The sequence below is a fragment of the Lissotriton vulgaris genome, chromosome 3_1, assembly GCF_964263255.1.
Source record: "Lissotriton vulgaris chromosome 3_1, aLisVul1.2, whole genome shotgun sequence".
NCBI lineage: Eukaryota > Metazoa > Chordata > Amphibia > Caudata > Salamandridae > Lissotriton > Lissotriton vulgaris.
In genome coordinates this window covers 2,136,266,759-2,136,291,591 of record NC_141689.1, presented here as the reverse complement: position 1 = coordinate 2,136,291,591, position 24,833 = coordinate 2,136,266,759, and the positions used below count along the sequence as shown (strand labels likewise).

The 24,833-nt window shown below is 44.7% G+C and overlaps 1 protein-coding gene across 7 annotated transcripts in view; it reads left to right on the top strand.

Annotated features, from left to right (window-relative positions):
• LIMCH1 (LIM and calponin homology domains 1) overlaps positions 1-24,833 on the top strand; it is an 892,718-nt gene that overhangs the window by 805,207 nt on the left and 62,678 nt on the right. For all 7 annotated transcript variants that reach the window (XM_086962709.1, XM_086962710.1, XM_086962708.1 and 4 more), the window contains one exon: positions 13,292-13,462. In XM_086962709.1, coding sequence (XP_086818835.1) covers positions 13,292-13,462 — 171 coding nt within the window. The remainder of the gene's footprint in view (positions 1-13,291; positions 13,463-24,833) is intronic.

Genomic DNA, 24,833 nt, shown 5'->3' with positions numbered 1-24,833 from the left:
AAATACCTATAAAACTGGTATCACCCAGTACCTCAACAACCTCAATATTGTGAAATTAAGTAAATATAGGTAAGTGTAGATAAGCATAGATTTGTGCCTTGATTGTGTGTGTGTGTATACACACACACACACATATGTTTATATACACATATATGTATATATATCCAGGGTACATAGATGAGGAGTGGATGGCTGCCTATCACCACAGCGAGAGGAAAACAGAAGACTGAAACAGAGCTTGCTTCAGGTCTATCACACTACAGTAACTGTAAAAAGACTACACTATTGATACTAGAGTGAAATGGATAGAAACAGGTCCCAGTAAGGTATTGGACGTTACTTATAGTTTCCTTACCATAGCAAATGCGTATTTATGCATAAAATATGTAATAGTCCTAAAGTTATTAGCAGTAGCATTTTAATAATTTAAGTAGGTTACACTTTTTGCTTGCTAATCACGATCTTAAACAACTCACAGCAGTGCTGTGCATACATTTTTCAACTACTTGGTCTGGTGTTCCATCATATGTAGTTAGGCTGCATCATACTGAGATAGGGCCATACAAAAGAGAATCCTTTCCCTTGCGGAGTAGTCGTGTCTGCCTTGATAGGTCAGACGTGAGTCCCTTGCTCTCCATGCCACTGGAATCAAGCTATCCTGGCTGATGACGGCTGATAGCCAGAAACCGGTCCTAGGATGCTTGATTCCGGTCCAGGGAACACATGGCTTGGAAGTTCGGGCTGGACTGTTCTTATGAGGCACAGAGTCAAGACTGATTTGCATATGGCCATGTCTAAACGGGGGTGGTGTGGTGAGCAAAATAACAATTGATTAAACCCAGATCTGTGACTGGGGGTGAATGTTTTGCCATTGTGCAACATTCCATCCATCAATTGTTGTTTTTGCATTTGTCACCCCGAGTGGGACGGGTATGCTCAGACGTGAGTCCCGTGCTCTCCATGCCACTGGAATCAAGCTATCCTGGCTGATAGCCAGAAACCGGTCCTAGGATGCTTGATTCCAGTCCAGGGATGACATGGTTTGGCAGTTCGGGCTGGACTGTTCCCATGTGGCACAGGGTCAAGACTGATGTGCATATGGCCATGTCTAAACTGGGGTGGTGTGGTGAGCAAAATAACGATGGGTTAAACCCAGATCTGTGACTGGGGGTGAATGTTTTGCCATTGTGCAACATCCCGTCCATCAATTGTTGTTTTTGCGCTAATACGGAAGGCTGCATACATTTTAGAATTGCCTCTACCATTGGTAGAGGTGGGTTCTAACCTCTCAACAGACGTTTAACATTCCACTTCTCACATCAGAACCAATGCTACCCTAGAATGTAGCATCACTGAGCCATTCATGGTGGTGTGGAAAAAGCAGATCTCGGGTCCCTGCAATAAGTCGACTAGTGGCAGGGTGATATAGATTAGCCCTAGGAGACACAACTTTCCTGTCTACACTTCTCTCCTCAGTGAGCCTGGTGGCACAAATGTCTTGTTTCTCATGATTATCTCCGGGAGCTTTCACTACCACTCCTACAGACAAGGAGTCTATGAAAGTAAAGCGATTTGCAGAGGAGGCATTTTCAGCAGAGATGATGGCCCTAGAGAGATTCAAGGACAGTAGAGCCACTACTAGAGATCAGTGACCCAAACCCTGTAGCACAACTACAGGCCACTTCAAAAATGTTGTGGATTCCCCAGAGCTTTCCCCTTTCATATTATATAGCAAGGCCAGCAGCATGAGCAACACCACGGAACCCCTTGTTTAAGCAGTACCAGGATTGTGGCAAGGGTAGAGGCCAAGCTTTAGCTCTCCTTTCCTCCCTCCCTCTTCTTCTTCCTCTTCTTCCACCCGAGCCACAGGAGGGAAGCAGACCTAGTTCCTTCTTTTCAGAGCATTTTGCACCTATTCGAGAATGGTATCCTCTCCACAACCCTGGTAGGCCATAACTTTAGACCAATGGGTCTTGCAGCTCATGGAAAAACGGTATGCTCTACCCTTCCAACTGGCCCCTATATTAATTTCCCCCTCGTTTTGATTTCCTTCTGCAGAACACATATGCCTCTTTTATCAGGAAGTAGACATCTTCAGGAAAAGTCGCAGGAATTGTTGCCAGACCAGGAACGGTGTAAGAGGCGATACTCTCTGTTCTTCCTAGTCCCGAAGACGGACAGCAGTAGTCGTCCAATCCTAGACCTCAGGGTCTTGAATTGGTTCCTGTGCAAATAAAAGTTCAAGATGTTGTCCCTGGATCAGATGTTGCGAGTGCTTGAAGCAGAAGACTGGATGTTGTCAGTCAGTCTACAGGACATGTATATTTACATACAGATTCTGCATTCGCACATAAACTACCTACACTTCACAGTAGGATCCGTAAACTGCATGACTTCCACTCCATGAGTCTTCATTGAAAGTGATGGATGTGATTGCTGCCCATCTCCGATTATCACGAATCCAAGTGTTTCAGTACTTGGATGACTGACTCCTCAAGGCCAAGTCTTTGAAGACTGTTGTATCACCGGCAGTCGACTGCTTTGTTTCTGGATGACATGGGCTTTTCGATCAACACGCCCAAGTCTCACCTGGAGCCCTCTCAGAACATGTTCAGGAGATCATAGGAGAAGTACTCAGCACTGTATCAAGTTGAGCCTTTCCTCTTCCTCAGAGGATAAGGTATATTCAGGCAGTAATTACATTATTTCAGAATGAAGTACATGTTCCAGTCTAGTTGGTCTTGCACCTTCTAGGACATCAAGCTTCCTGCATTGTCATGGTCACTCATACACACTGGCACATTAGGGCCATGAAGTGGTGCCTCCACAGGCAGTAGTTCCATGAGGGCAGAGCTCTCTCCCACTCCATAGGGATCTCTAGAGACACTACAACGGATTTGAAATGGAGGCCTGTGGAGGAGAACCTAGTTCAAGGGATGTCCTTGTAGGCTTAACTAGCAGTGACCACTGGGGTAAAAGACGGTTCCACTCTAGGGTGGGGAGCGAATCTGTGGAGCTGGAGAATCAGAGGCCTTTGGGCTCCAGAGGAGCAGATGTTACATATGAATCTGCTGGAGCTTCGGACAATTGGGCTGCTGTTCAAGGCCTTCATGTCATTCATTTGCAGACGGTCCTCACAGATCTTAACGGACAACAGGACAGTGAGGGGGTCTGTCAGTAAGCGGGGTGGAGTGGGCTAGCATCTTCTCCCGAGACGCAGTACGACTCTGTTCTTGGGTGCAGAAGTATCAGATCTGGTTGGTTGACAACTATCCAACTAATGTTTTGAATAGCATGCCTGACAGACAGGCTCGGCTTCACCTTGCCAGCCACGAGTGGTGACTTCACCCGGAGGTGGTCCAGAACATCTTTCCATTTGGACCACCTTGGGTGAACCTATTGCCACTCACAGTACTGCTCACTGCCCTCAGTTCTTTGCCCTCAATTATATGTTGCAGGGAGTCTTGGAAATGTGTTTTGACTGAAATTGAGCTTTCCAGTTCTGCACATTTCCTCCCATACTCTTTATTCCTCAGGTGCTGAGGGAGATTCGGCTAGACCATCCCCAATTATTCTTTACAGCTATGGATTGGCTGAGACGGTTGTAATATGCAGACCTGGTGCGTCTTTCTCTAGCGTCCTGCTCAAAGTCCCTCACAGGGTAAGCCTCCTCTCAATCTTAGGGGTAAGTGCCGCACCACAACCTCCTCAACCTCCACCTTGATGTTTGGAGTTTGAGCGGAGACACCTCAATGCTTTTCATCTGCCTTCTGCAGTAGTGTGTGTTATTTTAAGTGTCAGCAAACATTCTTTCAAACTGGTGTAGTTAAAGAGTTAGAGTAGGTTTGTCATGCGATGTACAGACCATTCCGTAGACCTTCTCATGGCCCGCTTATCGGACTTCTAATAGTTCACCCTGTTAGCTCAGCAGGATTGTTCAGTGGGCACATCAGAGGGCTGCTTTTCCGTGTCGTCAGCCGTTTTGGGTTCCGCAGACCAGCCTTCCCTGTTCAAGTCCTCTATGGTTATGAGATTTAGGAACGGCCTCACCAATAGGCTTCCCCTTCCCCATCAATTATACCTCAGTAGAATCTTAACCTGGTAATTATATTTTAATGTGTTCACCCTTTGACCCTTGCATAGTTGCCAGTAGTGATTTCTTACTTTTAAAACAGTTTTCCTGATTGCCAATACGTCGGCTAGACATGTCCGTGAGATGTGCTGAGCATCAAGCCTCTTTTTACTTCCTTTTTTTACGAGAAGCGCTGCTTTGAATTGGCAGTCCATTACCTTACCTACCTTTTTCCTGCCTCCATATCCCACTAAGGAGGAGGTGATGCTCCGCAGGCTGGACCCTAAGAAAGTGAACTGTTTTTTTGTTGATCGTACCAAAGATTTTCAGCTTCATTATCAACTTTTCATTGGCTACACCAGCAAGATGAAGGGCAACGCTGTCCAAGAGGATATTGCCCAGGTGGATCATCTTGTGTATCAAGATGTGTTATGCCCTGACATGCAAAGAACTTCTGGAGGACATCAACGCTCATTCCACTAGGGCGAAGTCTTCAACTTCAGCTCTAGCAAGTGTAGTCTTTATGGCCGAGCTCTGCTAAGCGACGACCTGGGCTTCCCTTCATATGTTTGCAAAACGCCACTGTTTGATATCTGAGGTGAGGCAGGAAGGACACTTCACATGCTCTGTCCTCCATGGCTTCTGGTTTAACCAGTTTTTCAAGCCCCGTCTTCTGATTCGGAAATCTATTCAAAATGTGAGGAATCTACAGGTAGATGATTCCTCCTGAAGAAAAAGTTAATTACCTTCGGTAACAATCTTTCTAGTCGATACTCTATATACCTTCAGTTTTGTCACCAACCATGTAACCCTCCCCTTCTTAAAGACTGGCTTACTACTAGAGTCATTATAACATGGTTCCAAGTTTAGATTTTGTATTGTGCAATACTGATAAGATTTCAGTCCATCCTGTTCATCTCAAAGACACAGAAAAAGGGATGGGAAACTGACACCACTAGTGCCGCTTTACAGGGCCAGTGATGTCACAATGGTGTTTCCGGTGCCGAGATGGAGCCAGCGCCCCTACCTCTCAGATGCAAATGTAAGATACCTGCAGGAGGCTGCACAGCAGTGAAAACCACAAGAGGGCAGCAAAGAGCCACTGATGAAAGATCTGCAGAGAATAATAAGAATATGATGGGATTTGCAGCTACTCAACCTCTATTACGGTGATTTGCAGGAAAGCCTGTTATCGGCACGGTGGCAGGCACACCAAGTGTTTCGCAAGCTGGTCATCAAGAGTTGTAGGAAATTAAAGTGAAGATATAGGAATTTTTATTTGGCTGTCGTAGTGGATGTCTGCAGTTCATTGTTATTTTATTTCATGTTCTGTTTAAAAGTAAATTGAATTGACATCACCTACTGCTGATAAGAGGTGCAGGATGCAAAACGCAAGCTTACCTTGTGACTTTCTTTCAATTCCTGGGAAACCTAACATGTACTGGGAGCACTCGCTACCAGTTGCGGTCCATGCAGGTAACAGCAGCGGTGGTGGGGCCGTGTAAGGGGAGATTTCGAGGGACGATGGATGCCAAGGGAAAATTATGTTCGAGGCATATGAGCTGTAGATCATATGCTGTGCATAGATTACCATCTAGTGTTGGGTCCAGATGTTTGATTTTTTTTCTTCGAAGTCTTTCCAGTCACAAGGTAGGTGACTCCTCCTTTCGGTGATAGTGCGCATGGGCATTGACTCCATTGTTAGATTGGTTTTTCTGCCATCAGGTTTGGATGTGAATTGTTGGCTTCCGGTTCGGCACCGTTTCTTCGGGCCCCTTCGACACAGAATCCACTACCCTCAACGGTATTGATTATCGATTGCGTTTCCCATTCTCCTCGTATTGTCTACACTCGAAAACCTTTGATCTGTAGACTCGTGCAAGGCCATTGGGCCTACCGGTGCCAGGGTCGGTAGCAGTCAATGGAACAGACTCCATTCAAGTTCTGTCCAGGGTGTCACGCTAAGTTTCCGCGCACCGACTTGCACGAAGTGTGCAACCTTTGCCTATCACCGGAACACGACAAGAAGGACTTCAACGCGTGCCAGTTGTTTCAATTGAAGACGACGCTCTGTGACCGTTGGGCTCGACGTTACGAAATGTACCAGCAAAGTGGCTCCGCTCCAAATCTCCTCAGAGACGAGTCCGAACACGAAGAATCACCAGCGCTGGAAGCTGAAATGGAGGAGGGACACATCTGTGTCTGAAGCCGACTCTGATGCCGAAGACCTCACACACGGACAACGGATCATGAGTAAACAGACTTCCTTCCCCTACCATCTCCTCCATAAGAAGGCTTCGGTTCATCTTCTGCCTTCGGGCCAAGGTCGGCACCGAGAAAAGGTTTTGAGCGCCCTGCCTTCAAGCTCAGCACCGAAACAACAACAGCCTTCCGGTTCGGAGTGCACCTGTCCCCCATGGCGGTGCCGACCCGAAACCTTCGGCGTCGAAATCCAAACACCTTCTGGCTTCCGTGCCACCGGTCCATAATGCTAAATCTTCTGAGCCGAAAACTTAAAAGCCAAAACTTTCAACACCAAAACCGGCGTCTAAAGAAAGTACTTCAACTAAAGAGGCTCCGCCCGATTTTCCACCTTTGGATCCGAAACAGAAAGGGATTATTATTAATCCAGAAAGTGGACAGATTCATGCCAAACGTCCTGAGAAGAGGTTAAAGGGCTTACAAGAAGACTACCACATTCCTCTAAAAAGAAAACAATCGGATACTTACCCTTCTCCACCTTCTTCAACCATTGATTCAAATCTACTCATTACACCTACACATTCTCCTCCACTACCATCACCTGATCCACAGGGGATGGGGATATAGATGAATACACACCACAGGATACTGACCCATGGGATGATTATAATGCTGACCCTCAACCAGATAATCACCCCGACTTATATCCATCCAGACCTTCTCCTCCAGATGAAAACATTGGATATATTGAGCTCGTTAACAGAACTGCACAATATCATGGAGTAGAGCTTCATTAAGAGACTTTAGAGGAGAATTTTTAGTTTGACACACTAAGTTCATGTCAAAGGGCTACACAAACATTACCAATGTTAAAGGGTATGCTTAAACATACTGATGACGTCTTTAAAGATGCTGTAAGAGCTAGAATCATCACTCCCAGGGTAGAGAAAAAGTACAAATCTGCACCTAATGACTGATCAAAGGCCAGTTACCCTTGGACTCTCTGGTAGTTTCCAACACTCTTAAAAGAGCTACTTCGCAAACAACGGGGGAAGCCCCTCCTCCTGATAAAGAGTCCACATTAATTGAAGCTTCATGCAAAAGGGTAGTGTCACAAGCAGCTAATCATTGGTGCATTGCCAATGCTCAAGTACTATTGGCAAGGTATGATAGAGCTCATTATGAGCTCGAAAAGCTCATTGAATTTCTTCCTGATGAACAACATTCTAGAGCTAGTGCCTGTATTCAAGAGGGTAAATTAATAACTAATACCTTTATCAGGTGTGCTCTTGATCAGGCAGACACAGCAGCTCAGACAGTAAAGACTAGTGTACTGCTCCAAAGAAATGCTTGGTTAAGAATTTCTGGATTCAAGGCTGAGGTACAAACCTCTATTCCTAATCAACCCTTTGACAAAGAACATCTCTTTGGTCCAGCTGTTGATACATCACTAGAAAAGATGAAAAAGGATACAAACGTTGCTAAGTCCATGGGGACCTTACAATCACCTGCCAACACAGGATCCTTTCGTCGCTCATTTTACAGAGGTGGCTCCAAAAATGTGTCTACAGACTATCCCTCCTCCTTACAAGGGCAACAATCAGTCGCCTTCTTCAGTGACTTCCTTTCATACTCCCCGACCATTCCACTCCTGTCGGGGGACGTCTTTTCCAATTTCTACACATTCGGAACACAAATACATCAGAGAAATGGGTTCTACAAATTACCCAATCTGGTTATTGCTTAGAGCTAACAAGGTCTCCATCGAAAATTCCTCCAAGGTCACACCTCATGTCACAAGAACATCTCACCCGTCTAAAGAAAGAGGTCTCTCTTTGGTGCAGGAAGGTGCAATAGATCCAGTCCCTTTGCCATACCAGGGACCACGGTTGTACTACTTTCTAATTGCCAAAAAGGACTGATCTCTCAAATGCTAGAGAATAGTTTTTAGCACATTTTCCTGTTGATTCGGGAAATGAGGATGACGAGTGGTTAAATTAGTGCATTGTTGGTTGGTGGATGTATTGAAACACAGTGAAGGGGTTGTGAGAAAAGAGTGGCAGAAAGCTGAAGTGGAGGACAAGGTGTGGGAGCAAGTGAAATATTTTATTTGCAGTGGTCGGCCAGAGGAGAGCAAGTTACCAGTGTAACTTTGAACTTGGATTAAAGTCAAGGATGATTTAAGCATTGGGGAGGAGTTGGTGTTGAAGGGGGAGAAGTTGTGCCACTGACAGGTGTAGGAGAACAGTTAGTATGGCTAGCACATTCTTATCACATAGGGTTGACCTCTATGAAGAAGAAATTTAGTTGTTTTATCAGTGGCCTAGCATGGATGTTTTTGTAGACATCATTTTAGGGTTGTGTTCTCCATGTCAAGATACTGACAGACACTTTGTGGTGAGAAACATACCTTTGACGCCAGTGAAATTTCTAGTCTTGCCGAGGGAAAAAGTTGCTATAGATTTTACGGGTCCGATTTCAGGTTTGCCTGATGATGTGAAGTTCTTAATTGTTCTTATTATCATTACAAGTAGATATTTGTACAAATTTGTTGACCGCACTGATTCCAAATCAGCTGTTTTTTTTTTTTATCTGTATTCAGTATTGAAGGGTTTCCTAAATGGATAGTATATGATAATAGTGTGCATTGGGACGAAGAAATATGGTCAGGTATGTTAGAGGCAGTGAAAGACAGGGACCACATAACTTTTTGGAACATTGTCGCAAATGGAAACAGGAATTGTAGGGACTCCGGGGAAGTCTACCTAGATGAATCAACCTGGGTTGAACATTTCACTAAATTATATTCAACCCCAGAAATAGGTAGCCTTGAAAGTGAGGAACTAGTATTAAATTTGAATGAAGATAAACTAGAATTTACCCTGCAAGAATCACTGACGGCTAGAAGTCTAGTTAAAGCAAGTAAAGCTCCTGGACTAGACAAGATTCCGGGTGACTTATACAAACATGACATTGGTGTATGGGCCCCTTATATGTAAATGTAAATGTATTTGAGCTTATATAGCGCACAGCTACCCACAAAGGGTTTCCCGGCGCTTGCTTAGGGAACCCGTCCTGGTATTCCCCTGTGAGATAACCCCGGCAGGGTATCCACAAGGTGAAAGCCAGGCAACCCACCGCGAGGGGCCGTTGTGGAGATTAAGCAAGCTATTGCCCAGAGTCGCAGAGTGTGAACCCGTGAGTCGAGAAGGCACCGGAGCGAGAATTATCGAGTCAGTGGAATTTTTGAGCCCAAGACCCGCCGAGGCGGGGAATTGAACCCTGGTCCAGGGCCGATCTCAGCTTCCGGGTCTGCCGCCTCTAACCCCTGAGCCACACTTCTCCACAACTACCTATGTAACTCTGTAGCATCTGGAGCAGAAATTCCTGAAACGTGGAGGGGTGCTGATTACCGCCCGATAAGTTTAATTGACATTTTACAAAAAATATACGCAAGGCACCTTTTAAATCTCATCAACCTGTGGATTGATGACGAGCAGGTTTTAACTAAATATCAGGCAGGATTTAGAGCTAAAATTAGCACCATAGATCAGGTGTTCAGGTTCGCCTGTATGTGTTGGAAATATGTCAACATAAAGAAGGGCCACTTATATGTGGCATTCGTTGACCAAAGAGCTGCATTCGATCTCATCCCTAGACATTAACTATGGGGAGCACTTAACAGTTTGGGTTTACCGGCCAATCTCCTGGAGCAATTAATTAGATTACACCATAACTATGCTAAAGTGAGGTGGGGACCGGAAGGTAAACAGACTGGGGCAATACCAATATAGAGGGGCGTCCGTCAAGGATGCGTTCTTGCACCAACTCTGTTCTCCTTATTTGTAAATGATATTCCCAGTTTTTTGAAGGATTGTAGTAATGAAGCCCCAAAGTTAGGAGGAGAGACTATACCCGCTCTCCTATTTGCGGACTATACTATATTAGTGTCGCAAACACCGAAGGGTCTGCAATGTTTACTAACACTTTTCAAATCTCTTGCAGCAACAAAGGACTAGATATCAATACCAGTAAAACTAAGTTTATTGCGATAAATCCGCACAGGTCTTTTTCCGGACACATGGTACTAAATAAACAAAGAATAGAATATGTTCAAAATTTTACGTACCTATGAGTCTCAATTGATTCAAAAATGTCTTGAAAAACCCAGATTGAAAAGAGCAAGCTTCTGCTTACGCAAAACGCACTTCCGATCTTAAAAAAACATGGTAACAGTCATAATAAAGCTGTGTTGCCAGTGCGCGAGGTTTTTAAGTTTAAAGCCCATTGTGCTGCCATCTATGGAGCTGAACTGTGGGGCTCAGCATGTAAAAGAGAGTTTGAGTTGAATGAAAAAAAATTCTATAGAGCACTCCCTAAATGACCAACTCGTACTCCGTTAACACCATTAATGCTGGATCTCAATGTGAAGCGAACTGATTACCATGTAATTTTAAGACCACTAATGTTTTGGGTCAGGATATGGATAGCACCAGAGTTAGCGGACTAAAGGGCAGCCCTTATTGAGATAAAGGATTTAGATATCTATAACCGCCTTACTTGGTTTAATCATGTTAAGTCCTGGCTGATAACGATTGGTCTTGTACATTTCTGGAATAATCCCTTAGAAATGACAAAAAGCTCTAAGAGGGTTCTAAAAAGGTCATTTTGGTTTCATATGGAACAGAGTGGACCATATGACAGAGCAAATGGTTTATTTACCAGTGATTTTCTGTTGTTTAAAATGAGTCCAAGTTTTGAACCCTTTCTCAATGAGATAAACCCTCCTCTTGCCAAAACACTATACTTGAAGCCAAGATATGGTATATTAATGTTAAAATCATATGTGGCAGGATGGACTAAGGATGGTAGCAATTTATGTACCTTGTGTTCTGGGGGTAAAAGGGAAGAGATTACTCATGTTCTTTTTTTCTGCTCAGCTTATGGGAAGGCAAGGGAAAAATGGATAAAGCCAGTTTGTAGAAACATAGGTGTGAGATCATGCCAGGTGGCGGAAAGGATATTAAAATCAAACACTAGCCAAGTATTTGTTTTTGCTATAAGTAGATTTTTGTTAGCAGTTAATTTTATTAGGATTAAGGCGGGTGAGAAGCTCTAGATTCATATGTGCATTTAAATAAAGACGTAAGAAAATAGGGAACACAATGGGACGCTGGAGCCAAACCATGGCCAGGGGACGATATCTGCCGAATTTAATTAATTTATTCAATTTAATTAATTATCTAATTGTTAATTGTAAATACGATGTTAATTGCTAGATCATGTTTTTTTACGTTTTGATACGTGCCTTTTTATTCTTAAGTATTTATTGTAAAACTTTGATTTTAAACATCCCTCCCGAATGAAATTACGAATTAGAAAATTAGATCAGAGGATTATGTATTTCAATGTGAATGCTCTATGATAAAATGTGTAAATGTTTTTAATGTACCTTTTATTGAACAATAGTATCGAAATAAAGGAATAAAGAATAATTGTTCTTATTATCATTACAAGTGGATATTTTTACAAATTTGTTGACCGCACTGATTCCAAATCAGCTGTTTTTTTTTTTATCTGTATTCAGTATTGAAGGGTATCCTAAATGGATAGTATATGATAATGGTGTGCATTTTCTTTCATCCGAGTGCAGCATGTTTTTTAAAGTCTTTAGGCATTTCACATATCACTGTTTCTTTATATAGTCCCAGGTCAAATGGTTTGGTTGAGAAGGCAAACATAATGTTCAAGGAGTTTTTGCAGCTTGCTGTGCAATCCGAGTTAGATATTGAAGATACCATTTGATAGCCGCTGTGGAACTACCATATAAAACCTCATTCTACAACTGGACTGTTACCTTCAAGTTGTGAGGGAAAGAATCCGAGTCTAGCATTAGGCCAGGATGGATATGTGACAAGATGTCATGTGAAATTGTAGACCTAGTTAAGCAGAGGGTGACAATGAAACAGGAGAATAGTAAGGTGTATTATGATGCCAAACCACTAATTAGAATCTGGTGATATTGTGAAATTCAGACGTCCTAGTCAAATTAAGAAAGGTCTGTCTAAATTCGGTCTGTCCACGAGAGTGAGTATCAAAATAGTCAGTGAAGGTGGAGTGAGAGGAGAAGGTGGAGTGAGAGGAATAGGTGTTGGTGAAGAAAGCTGTTCATTCAGATGAGAGGGAGCCGAGAAGTGGTGGCAAAAGTTGTGTTCTTTCAGATGGTAATGTTGTGGGTGTGAGTGGTCCTTTCTGGAGTACTTCAGGTCTGTCTGGTGCTGGGGAGGAAAGAGAAGATGAATTATTACAGATGACTTGTCATTGAGTGGTCAAAATATGGGTTCTAGCTTATCAGTGGAATTTGGTCAGTTCGGAAACTGAAAGCGAGTTGTAAGACAGTGATGGTAATGAGGGGGTTTTAAGTGTTGGACATGCAGGTGTGAGTGCGGGAAATGTGAGGGAAACCAGACTTAGTGGGGCACCTATACATTTCTGTGATTTTGTGTGATTCGGCGTCTAGATATCTATTTGATTTATTGTGTGTTTTATGCTTCATACTTACCTAACACCTCTAACTATATAAGCAGTTTGTGTGCACAGACGTTCTTCATTATATACCCCTGAATATTCAATTAATTACCTGTACATGTTGTTTACAGTCTGAACTTAAGCTTTAATAGTCTTGTCTGTCTTGGCTCTGCTTAAGCATCCCCGTTTTAATTAATGTTATGCGGTTACTGTACGAATGCTATCATTTTTTTGTCTAATAGTTCTCTAACCAGTGTTTAGCTCATGTTGAAAGCTGTTGTCCTGTGAGCTGATGGAATGCTCGTAATTGTGGTTAAAATCCATACTACAAATGACAAAGGCCTTATGAAGTACGCCATCGACCACCTTTTCTAAAAATCTTTTCTTTAAACTAGTATTTATTTACCTCAAAAGCACCGGTTACCTCATATAATTGTGGTCTGCGCTGTTCTAAGGTCTTGTTGCTTCCTTTTGGTTCCATCTTTTCAGGAACGGAAAATCATTGAAGATACCGTGGTTCCGTTTACCGTTTCTTCGAGCTCTGCTGAGCCCTTTTCTTCCCGCTCCTCTTCTGTGACTGAGGACAGCGCGTGCCCCGGGATTCTCGCGAGGCCTGTGCGGGAGCAGAAGAACCACCTCGAGGCCGCGGAGCAACAAACGGTAAGCCCCGCACCGCCACCTGCTGGCGCACGCGTGCATCGCCAGTTTCGAAGTGACGCCTATTGGCTAAAAAAAACTCAGTTTTCCTTTCCCATTGGCTAATTTTCAGTCAAATGAGTGTGTATGTGTGTGTGTCAGTCTGGTGCAAATGTCCACGGAGACAATTCAGTCTGCTTTTCCCACAGACACAGAAGTTGGATGAATAAAGCATGAAGGCAGCATCGCGATCTCCTTAGCTTAACAAGCATTTACAATGCAACGGTTTCGCCTTCGGAAAAGTTTGAGCTAATGGCATTGTAAATGCCAAACTTTTTATTTATGTGTTGGTTTTGAAAACAGATAAATAAATGGCATTCTCATTTACAATGCCAATAGCTTACTCTGTCGCAAATGCAAGACGTATTGCATTTGCACACACACACCCACACAAGAGCCCCCCACACACACACACACAGGAGCCCCCCACACACACCACACAAGAGCCCCCCACACACACAAGAGCCCCCCGCAAACACACCACACAGAGCCCCCCACACACACACGCAAGAGCCCCCCACACAAACACACACACGCAAGAGCCCCCCACACACATACGCAAGAGCCCCCACACACACGCAAGAGCCCCCCCCACACACACACACGCAAAGAGCCCCACACACACGCAAAGAGCCCCACACACACGCAAAGAGCCCCACACACACGCAAAGAGCCCCACACACACGCAAAGAGCCCCACGCAGAGGTCAGGGGTGGCACAGAAGCAGAGTTTTCACACACATACCATATGAAACTTGCTGGCACACATGAATACTCACTTAGACTATAAAAGCATCTAATTTCTTCTCTCAGCCCAGGGCAACAGACACATAATTAACTGGACATACAATTAGCTACCAACATCCATAAAAGCAAAAGCATTCGAACGACAAGCTCTACTAGCCTTGGGCCAAACAGAAAGGACAAACACCATGGCAGCTCCCAAGAGATCGAAATCAGAAAAAAAACACTCCTGGCAACCTTTTTATGAGCTATGGAGCAGAACTATATTATGCACAGAAAACCGTAGACATCACTAACCTATCACCAGAAACCGAAAGGCGCGTGTCACATTCGAGCTACAAGGTCGTTTTCTATGCATAGAAATATCTTACGGTTCATAAAATCCGAATAGTGGTCTGATATCACACACACTTTAAATAGGAACTACGAACTACATGCAAAAGCAAACGATATTTTGGAAAACGCTCTGAAAACGGACCATTTCAATTTCTTGAGGACTATGCAAATAATACGCCAAGATGATCGACTCACCCCACTGATTACTTCATTTATGCAGACACTCTGTCGTTGAATAAACTACACACTGTACCTCACGGTTGGGTAATCGTCATGGAATGCAGGGAACACAGATTACGCACTGGTACAACAGTGCATATATGCACAAATTCTTTGCAGTGTCAACTAGGGTAGAGACTTGAGAAATTTATGAAGTCACACAATTTCCGAACGGCACAACAGCACAGAATTATCCTCATGATCCAAGGTATAGAATACATGTCTATCCATACACTACTTGCCGCCTATACTTTATTATGTTGCTCCCACTGGAAGTTGACAGGAGTTGGGAAGAAATTGTTGAAGGAACTAGCACAAAGCTCTGAGCAGCAGAAAAGGTATCCATATTACCACAATACACAGAAAATTCAGGCTGACGGCATGAAATGAAGGAGACCAACTAACCACCACTACCGAAGATTTTACAGGAAGGGGTGAGGGGATAGTAAAAGTTGCAAGTTGAGGGAACCCAATGCGAAGGTAGGAGAAACAGGAGAAGGAGGTAAATTGACAACTATTCAGATTCAGAATTCGAGGCTACAGGGGATAAATCTCCGGCAAAGTGCCACTCAAAATGATTACAAATTTGGATTTCTAGAGACACGTATTTTGTGTATTGAAACAGAGGAATTTAATTATTCGACTGAACTTTCATATAAAAATCCATCTACGCGACTACAAAATTATGCCTTTAAACAGCAACATAAAGAAAAAGACTATTCCCTATAGTGTCTGGAAGAAAAAAATGTATTAAAACTTTCATTTTTTGTAAAACAGGTTTAACTATTCCAGGAAGAGTACAGAAAAAGGATAACGCGCTACATACAGATAAATAACCCAGCTAATTGTTCCTCTTTTAGACAAATAGTACAGTTCAGTGGATTTAAGCCTCTGATGCATCAATCTGTCGTACACAAGTTTGAATCTCAGTAGACAACAGGTGATTTTCATCATTCCCAAGTCACAAATTACCACAACTGGCTAACAGTAAGAACTACTTTCAGCACTAGGGAAACGTCACCCTGTAGCAGAAAGTGCAAAAAAGTGAAAAATTGACATTACTCATACCTGTACATCACAATTCAAACTTACTTCGTGATAGAACTTACCATCACCTATGTGCCTATTTTTCTCAATTCAAACCAATTTCTAAGAACCCACAGCTCCTGTCGTACTCTGCACTGACATGTCGTAGAAAATTATTTGGTTTATAGTTTGCGTTCAAAGACATCACAGATTCTTTTTAAAAACACCACAAATTGTAAATATTTTAAAAGATATGTCCCAAAATATTTTCTAAAACCAAACCATACTTCTGACAAACCTTACTCCAACTCTTTCAAAACACTAAATCACAATGCATTAACAGTCCACAAACTAGCCACCTCTCCTAACACTTGTTTACCATAACCTGGCCTTTCACACTGTGCATCATTCTGCTGCCTTTGTTTTGGCTAGGTTTGCGCTATATAAATACCAGGTACATATGTACGCACTCTAGCCTTGATCCGACTCTACATCATAAACATACTTAAACCTTAATGCTGACCTGAACCTCACCTACAGGGACCATACTGCGAGGTTACCCAACTTTATTAACACTTCATCAAATCCTAAACCTGACCCAACATAATCCACCCTTTGGATTATCATAACCATGACACTACCCTCCCCCTTATTTTCACAGTAACGTCACTCAAACCCTTATTCTGGACCAATTATTACTCAGACCTTATATGTTAATAGATGTTTATCTCAACACTGACCAGACCCAAGCCTTTGTCCTTATCATACTCCCAAACATGAACCTGTATTCTTTATTCCCTTCCCTAATCAAAAACAATCTTGCCCATACCCTAAGGCTATCTTTCATTCAAACGGTTAACTCATCTATGAACCATATCTCTGAACCGGACGACTTCTTCATATCCATAATCTTCACCCTACCCCTTCATTATAACCTGAATTTCGTTAAAATTTAATTTTCTTATTTAAATGTCTTTTATTTGGTTTGTAATTAAATGTTTAATGAAATGGCGCTCTGTAATGTTATGGGAGAGGATCTCCGAGCCAACGTTCTCTGAAGTGTGGAACTCCTGCTTATGTTGGATTAGTTGTCTGTTGCCATTTCAAAGCATGTTCAATATGTGCCTATAACTTAAACCTTCACTTCCGCTAATGAGAGTGAAGCTCATGTCACTAAGCAGAATGAAGCATACAGGGTTAGCTGCAGAAAGCCAGAGAGATGTCCACTGCATTGTGGGGTGTGTCAACGATACTAAGATGGCATTCGTCTTCAAGTATGGAGGCAGGATAAATGCAAAGCGAGTGCAAATGGGCAAAGTTTCAATCTCTATATTAAAACTGTGTTCAAGAAAAATAAAAACACAGAGTGAGTGCACGCATGGATTCTTTTTTGCAACCAAGGCCCCATATTCCAAGTCTTAAATACACAAAGAGCAACACAGCACTCACCGTGGGCGGAGGCGCGGGGCTGCAGCTGTCCTACTCGGCAACACCTGCCCGGCAACGTCCTCCGCTTCTTCCGGGGCTCCCTCCAGGCAGGCCACGGGAGCCCCGCGTGGGCCGCCATACTTCTTGTGGGCCGCCGTCTTCCTTCTTCCCCTGGGCGGCGGGGGGGCGGGCACTTCCGGCCGGCCGCGCTAGGATTGGCCGGCCGGCTGAAGAAACCCCCGGGCGGGACGGGATACCACAATTTGTGAGGACAGGGGGGGGGGTGGGAGAGGACGAGGGGGGGGGGGCGGGAGAGGACGAGGTGGGCGGGCGGGAGAGGACGAGGGGGGCGGGAGGAGAAAGGGAGGGAGGGGGAAGGTCACTCACCTGCAGACTTGGGCATAATAAGGAGACCCGTCCCGAGCAGCAAGGGAGGTTTGTTCTGCATTTGTAGAAGCAGCGCTCCTGCCTCAGCTGGTTTCTCCCCTCAAATCAGGGAGATCGGGTATTGGGCTGTTATCCCCGGGTCCCACGCGCAATGCGGGGCACTCGGGAGGCGAGGCGCACGTCCGTGACGCTTTGGCGAGCGAGCGCACAGCCCCCCAGCGCTTCCTCTCTTCAGCCGGTGTCAATACCGGGTGCGGGGTGGAAGGCGATCTCCCCCAGCTTCTGGGCCGAAGACTCACCCTCGCAGGCACGGCCCCCGTCGCAGCTCCCACTGGCCTCCGCTGACGTCGAGGGTTCCCCCGGAGTCAGCCACTCACAGCGCGGCTCCCGGGGCAGATCCTGATGACGCGGCGAGGCTCCAACCAACGGCGGCGCAGCTCACGGGGACAGGCCCACTGCAGCGGCCAATCAGAGCGCGCCTCTGCCGACGAGCCTCCGAAAAGCCACCAATGCGGTCGCAGCCCCTTCGTGCCTCGGCCAAGGTGCCGAGCAGCTGCCGGTTGACCCCCGGGCGGGACGGGATACCACAATTTGTGAGGACACGGGGGGGGCGGGAGAGGACGAGGGGGGCGGGCGGGAGAGGACGAGGGGGGCGGGAAAGGACACGGACGTCGGGAGGGAGGCGGGAAACGTGGGGACGGCGGGAGGAGGGACACAAGGCAGGACAGCAGCAAGCACGGCCCGGCCGGAGGAGACTCGGGGCGTTCCCGGCGTCGCGTGACGTCGCCAAAGCCAAAGAATCTCGGGAACGCCCCCGTGTCTGGTCCGGCATTGACGGACAGGCCCCTCGTCCAATGGCTAGGCTCCATTTATGGAGCTAGCCAATGGGACGGGGGGGCGTGTTCCAGAGTGCTTACTGTACTCAATAGATTTCTCTGGAGGCGGAGCCTAACGGCTCCGTTCACCAGCGAAACCTAAAAAGGGCGGCTTTAGCGTTGGTGGCGCCCTGTGCAACAGTGTTTGTTGGCGCCCCCAATAACCATCTCCGTTACGGATTCCCTCACTACCACCCTTTAACTGCGCCCTTCAAGTCTCCATAACCACTCTCTCTAAATTGTGTTTAATTCGTTTTGTAGCGCTGCTGCCACTCACGCTAGAGTACGATGTCAGAGCAATTTACATCACACACACTACACAAAGACAATCAAACATGGGTGTGTAGATTAGTGTATAGGAAATGTTCCATAAGACAAAGGACTGCAAGGTACAGGCGTCACGTCATCCAATCTGGTAGACAGTATATTTTAATAGTGCTTGGTCTGGAGAAGCACAAACTGAATTTAAAAATCTTAACACCATGGTTGGGGGTTCTTTTTTTATCAGAATTGATTTCTATCCAAATGAACCCTTTTTCCAACATTAGGATAATGAAAGACGGGATAAAATCATACTCTAATCTATGCTTTGCAGTTTTTATGCAGCTCTTTGGTGACAGTTTAGATCAGGCGTGCAACACCCATTGGACTCACCGGGCTTCAGCCCCCCCTCCCCCCGTCGTGTGTGGCAGCCCGGGATGAGACAGATCCCGGGCATACACACAGCCGCACCCAAACGTTTCACAGGTCTTTAAAAGACCATTTGAATGTTAGTTAGGCCTTGCAGTTGTTTCACCCCTTCTAAGAGCCCCGCAGCTCCACCCTGCCTACTGATTAAAGGTTCAGCATCCCCCCCCCCCCCCGAAATTATTTCTTAGCCCCCCCCCCCGCCGAAATTTGGCTCTAGTTGCGCCTCTGGTTTAGATCACTGTTCTATGTTAGGATTACAATTTATAAACTGCAAGTTACAAAAGGATCTCTCAAGAAAAAACAGTAACCCACTGGCCTATTGGTATTATATGTGCTTTGTGATCTGAATAGTACAGGTTGTTTGCAGCAGGCATATTAACCCTCTGCGCTACCTTACCACAAGTCTAAACTTCCATTAGACAAACATCTATCATCTCTCTCTAAGAAGAACATTAATCACCAGAGTTATCTTGACATTTATATTGTTGCATGTAAATTTCTGGAACGCGGCAGCAGGTGCTTTTAAAACAACACAATACTTCCAAATACAACGCTCCACCCGAACTCAGCGCCTGGTGCGGTCGCACCGATCGCACCTCCCTGAGCCTAAATATAACAAGCGTGGAAATTAAGTGATGTCATTAGCCAGTTTTCTCACCGTAAGCAGATGGCATTTCTTGGGCAGTTGCTTCCTCCTTACCTGTTGGAGTCTCAAGCATTTATTGAAATTTATGTAGCAGAGGTGCCGTGCCCCGGAATACACCAGCTCAAATTAAGCACTGCTGCTAAACCCTGGGGTGTCTACAGCCCCACGCCTGATATGAGAGCACATGTTTGTAAAAGTCCTTGAAATTTGCAGGCCGTAAGAAGAGAGTGGTGGACAGTTATTGATACTATCATTATGGAGAAACTAAGTGAACCAATCTGGAGTTAATTTACTCTGTCTGAAGGAAAAGTATACATGGTGGTAGGTTGTGTTAAAACCTTCAGGGGGAGGCTTGGGATTTGCCTTTCCTGATATTGTGTTGTCGTATCTACCCACCAACCATCACACTTTCCTAGATTATACTTCTCCCTGTGTGGGAAGTATGAGAAGAGTTAAAACACACACACTGGCAAAACCAACACACCTGCAGTGCACAGAGAATTTCTCAGCCAGAGCGGAGTTAAGCGGGAATGAGCGGGTGAGTGCGGCTAGTGGGGGTTTGGAGCAATCCCCCTCCTGGCCCCCCGGAGAGACTCTTGCAGCTTCTGCTAGATCTGCACTGTTTGAGTGTGCTTTAAGGAACTAGTCTACATTATGGGTTTGGTGATTAGTAAAATAAATACATTGGCATCGTGTAACCATCTGCAAAACGGCATGGCCGAGTATTGATCACATCAGGGCTCTCAACAGAGGGTTAAAGCCCTGTGCATTCAAAAGCTTCAAATGGACCTCTAGGATTGTGGAAGTTCTTGTTTGTTTTACTTTCCACAGAGAATGTTGTGCTCCTGAGGTTTTGCAGAATCAGGATTAGTACATGAATGGATTGGTTTCGGTCATAAACTGTGTGATGTAAATGTCGCTAATTTTACTTTGATTAGTGATAACGTTCAACTTTAATATTATCATGCAGTACTATTACCAAATGTAGTTTACTTTTTGTACTCCGGATTAGACTACTTTGGTGTTCAGTCCATTTATATTTTTATATGCGTATACCCAGCCACTACAGGAGGTGTGGTACCCAACTAGGCGTGGCTGCGCAGTGCAGAGGTTTTTTTGCAAACCCTAAAAGGTACCTACAAAGCCTCTTTGGCTACAAACTTTAGGGTGGACTTTTGGTTTGGGGTGTATGTAACCTTTCTGGAGGAAGCAGGCTGGCCCGCATGAAGTCTTCAGGAGAATACAGTCATAGGAAACACTCTGAGAACGTTCTCTTACAACTGTGAGCCTCAGAAAGACTGGTTAGTCTTTAAACAAAATACTTTCTTTTGCAATTCAAGTTCTGATGATATTGGAAAAATGGTACCTTTATGATAATTTGTCGCTGTTTATGTGGTGTTTGTCTTATATACTTCTTTGATTATGTATATAGTTGTTCTGGCTATAGTTAATGCCCAGGTCGCCCTGCCTGCCACATGTATACCTGAGTATATGAAATAGCCACTGGAAGGCTATCTCTCTTGGTGGTGCTTCCTTTAAATAAGGTGCAAATGCCAAGAAAGATATTGCATTGCTCTCTCAACTACTACACGCACACGCATTGGAGAATTTGTTTACAGGATACTGATGTTTACAAAGAATGGAATGCTTGAATCAATCTCTAACACAGGCCATTTCTCTGGGCCGATTCCCAGTCCATTGTTATTTTGCAGACCATGCCACCTCAGTGTCGACCCAGTCATATGCAAATCAGCCTTGGTCCTGCTCCAATAGTAACAGTTCAGCTCGAACTGCCAAGTCCTCCCTCAACCGGAACACAAGCAACCCAAGAGCGCTTTAGCCCTTGTTAGTGCTTATCAGTCGGGTGCAACTTGGTTCCAGTGGCGCAGTGAACAGGGGACCCACGTCTGGATTGCTTCTGTGCGGGTTCCGGGAGGATCTGGCGTGGGAGTTCAGGCTGGATTGTTCCTATTGGAGCTGGACCATGACTGATTTGCTTATGGCTGAGAAAAATGGGTTGAAATGCTGCACCGAGCACTTGCCAGTGGTTAGACTTGTTGCAAACATTCCTGTTTCACCTTTTGTGTGTTTGATGCAACGGCCGACCATTTATCACTATTTTGTTCCTTTACTGTACTCGGATGGTATGGGTCATTGCAGAGAGGCAGCTTTGTTCACTATCAAAAGGGTGACTTTAAAACTTGGCAGAGACACTGTGTAAAACCGGACTTTGTTTTATTCTCAAGAGCAGGCGGGAAACGTTGAGTTAGTTACACTGAAAGTGTCGCAGTGTCTTGTGAGCCTGTTTTACTTCCTTTCATTGAGACATGCTTCCAACTGGTGGTCAGAACTGGCTAGCGAAGCAGGTAATATAGCTGGTACCTCGTTGCAATTAGATTTATTTGTCATCTAGCGGCAGGTTTGCACAAACTATGGTGTTTAAGAGCAACATGGCACCTAAAAAGAGATTGTTTTAAAGTCTGAAAAATCACATAAAGCTGCATAGTTTAAAAGTATACTTTGTTCAGAATGGAGAGTAAATGTGTTCTTTCTGGGAACATGAAGATTCTATTGTCTTTAGAGGTGATCAGCACCACTTTTCTACATTTGTCTACTATAGCTTCCATGTATACAGGCCCAGCTCCAGGAATTTTTATTTGGGTGGGCCATGGGTGCATTCGGGTGGGCCACTGCGGCAGTCGTGGCCAAACTAACTCGAGAGTGGGCAGTGGTGGTTTGGGCAGGGGTCACACAGGGAGGTCGAGTAGGGGGTTTAATTTAATAATATTCATCAAACACAGAAACAGGAAGCACGCAGCCAGGCTCTCTCCCCTAAGCCAGTCACAACACTGCAAGCTATGATTGGTCGTGGCGCCGCCCAGCCAGAGGTTTATGTGGCCAAACAGTCTTTGCACACTCAGGAGTCGGCACACCACTCCTCACCTACCCTGTTCGGATGTACAAACGCTATTGTGCAAGAGGGTATTAGTAAGTGACGTTCCATGGGCGTCCCTTCCTAATAGCGAGATGCATTTGTATGTATCATTGATTTGCGACCGCAATTGCAAAATACTTGCAATTTACCACCTACTTCAAGTAGGTGGTAAGCAACTCGGAAAGAGGAAGGGGTCACCAAGGGACCCCTTCCCCTTTGTGAATGGATGCAAAAATATTATTTAAGAGCAGGCAAGGACCCCTGCCTGCTCTTTAAAAAAAAAAAAAAATTCAACCAAAACGTTTTATTTTTATTTTTTAAATGCATCTCATGTAAGTTCCCTTTGTTGGGAAGAGGAGGTTTCGGAGGTGAGAGTATCAAGCAAGTAACATTACTAAGCCTCCTTCATTACCAGCCTTCTGAGAGAATCTCTCTTCATTACTACCTCCACCTGACTCCGGACTCTGCAGCACACGCCCTTCCAAGCCTGATTATCTATGCACCTTATCTCACAGCTGACTTTGGGCCCCAGCCCCTAATCAGCTACCATCCTGCTCCTTTTTCATTATTCCCGGTAAAAATATTAGTAAAGTCATCCTCAAACTTACAACATTGAAGATAACGGAAAATATAATTAGCACTCACTTTAAAATATGTCCTTCGGTGGCCCTAATGACCTGACTGCTAATTAAATAAACAACAGAAAGGCCATTACAGGGCCAGCTTGTGAGAAAGTTTTTTTTGGCACCCCCACCAATTACCTCTTTCTCCATAGATCCCTTTACTTCCACCCTCCAACAGTGCCCTTCATCTTTCCATAGCCTCTCCCCCTCATGTCCTCCTCCTCAGACTCCCTCACTACCAACCCTCCACTAGTGCCCCTCATCTCTCCGTCGCACCTCTAAACCCCATGACCACCACCTCAGATTACGTCATTTGCACCCTCCCCCAGTGCCCCTCATCGCTCCATAGCCCCTCCCCCATAACCCCTTCCTCGGATTCCCTCACTGCCACCCTCCACCAGTGCCCCTCATCTCTCCGTAGCCCCTCTCGCATATATGCATTACATTTGTTGTATAGCGCTACTCGTAGTGTAGGGTTTCACAGTACTTTATATCACATACACATTATGCAGAGACAATGAATCATACAAATATGAAATTCAGCCTTCTGGGAATGTCACATAAACCAATGAGGATTATCAGTTGTAGGAATCACATGTCATCCATACTGGTGGGCAGTATGTTTTAAGAGGGTTAGGTCTGGAGAACAAACACAAGATAAAGCATATCCCAGTGGTTGGGGGGTTGGCTTTACTGATTACAATTTATATCTGCCCAAACAAACTCTTATAGCAACATTAGAATAGTGAAAGACAGGGGAAATTCTAACTATATCACAGCACATAAAAACGTTCTAATTATACCATTCAGGTTTGTATGCAGCTCTTTGATGACAGTTCATAGGTCACTTTCCTGTGTTAGGACTGTAACATCTGAACTCCAAGTAACAAAAGGATCTCTGTAACAAAGGCAGTAACCCACTGAGCTATCCACATAAACTACAGTTTATCTGCATTTCAAAACTTCAAACAGACAAAAGATTGCTCTCTAGCAGGATCATTAATCACCGGAGTTATCTGGACATTTTTACTGTTGTCTTGCATTTGTGGCAGAGCCAGTCATGAAAATGATACAAAGGATTTAATTGAAATAAACACTGCACACACAAAGTATGTGTCTTGCTGGGCCCTCACAGATTTGAGAAATATGAACAAATAGACATATTCTCGAAGCATACATCAAGTATGTATCTGGCTGGGCCTTTGAGGATTTAAAAAAGGGGAATAGGCACTCATTCTCTTACCTGCTCCGTTGGAACTCAGTCTTACATCCTGATCTAATAAGCAGCTGAAGGGGTCCGGAAAGGTGAATCAGCATAAACAAAAACCTTTCCTCCAGAGCTGAATAAAGAATAAAATATCCAAGCAGCACGCAAATATTTCCTAGTGCCAAAGAAAGGATTTTCCCCTTTGCCATGCCCCTATTCT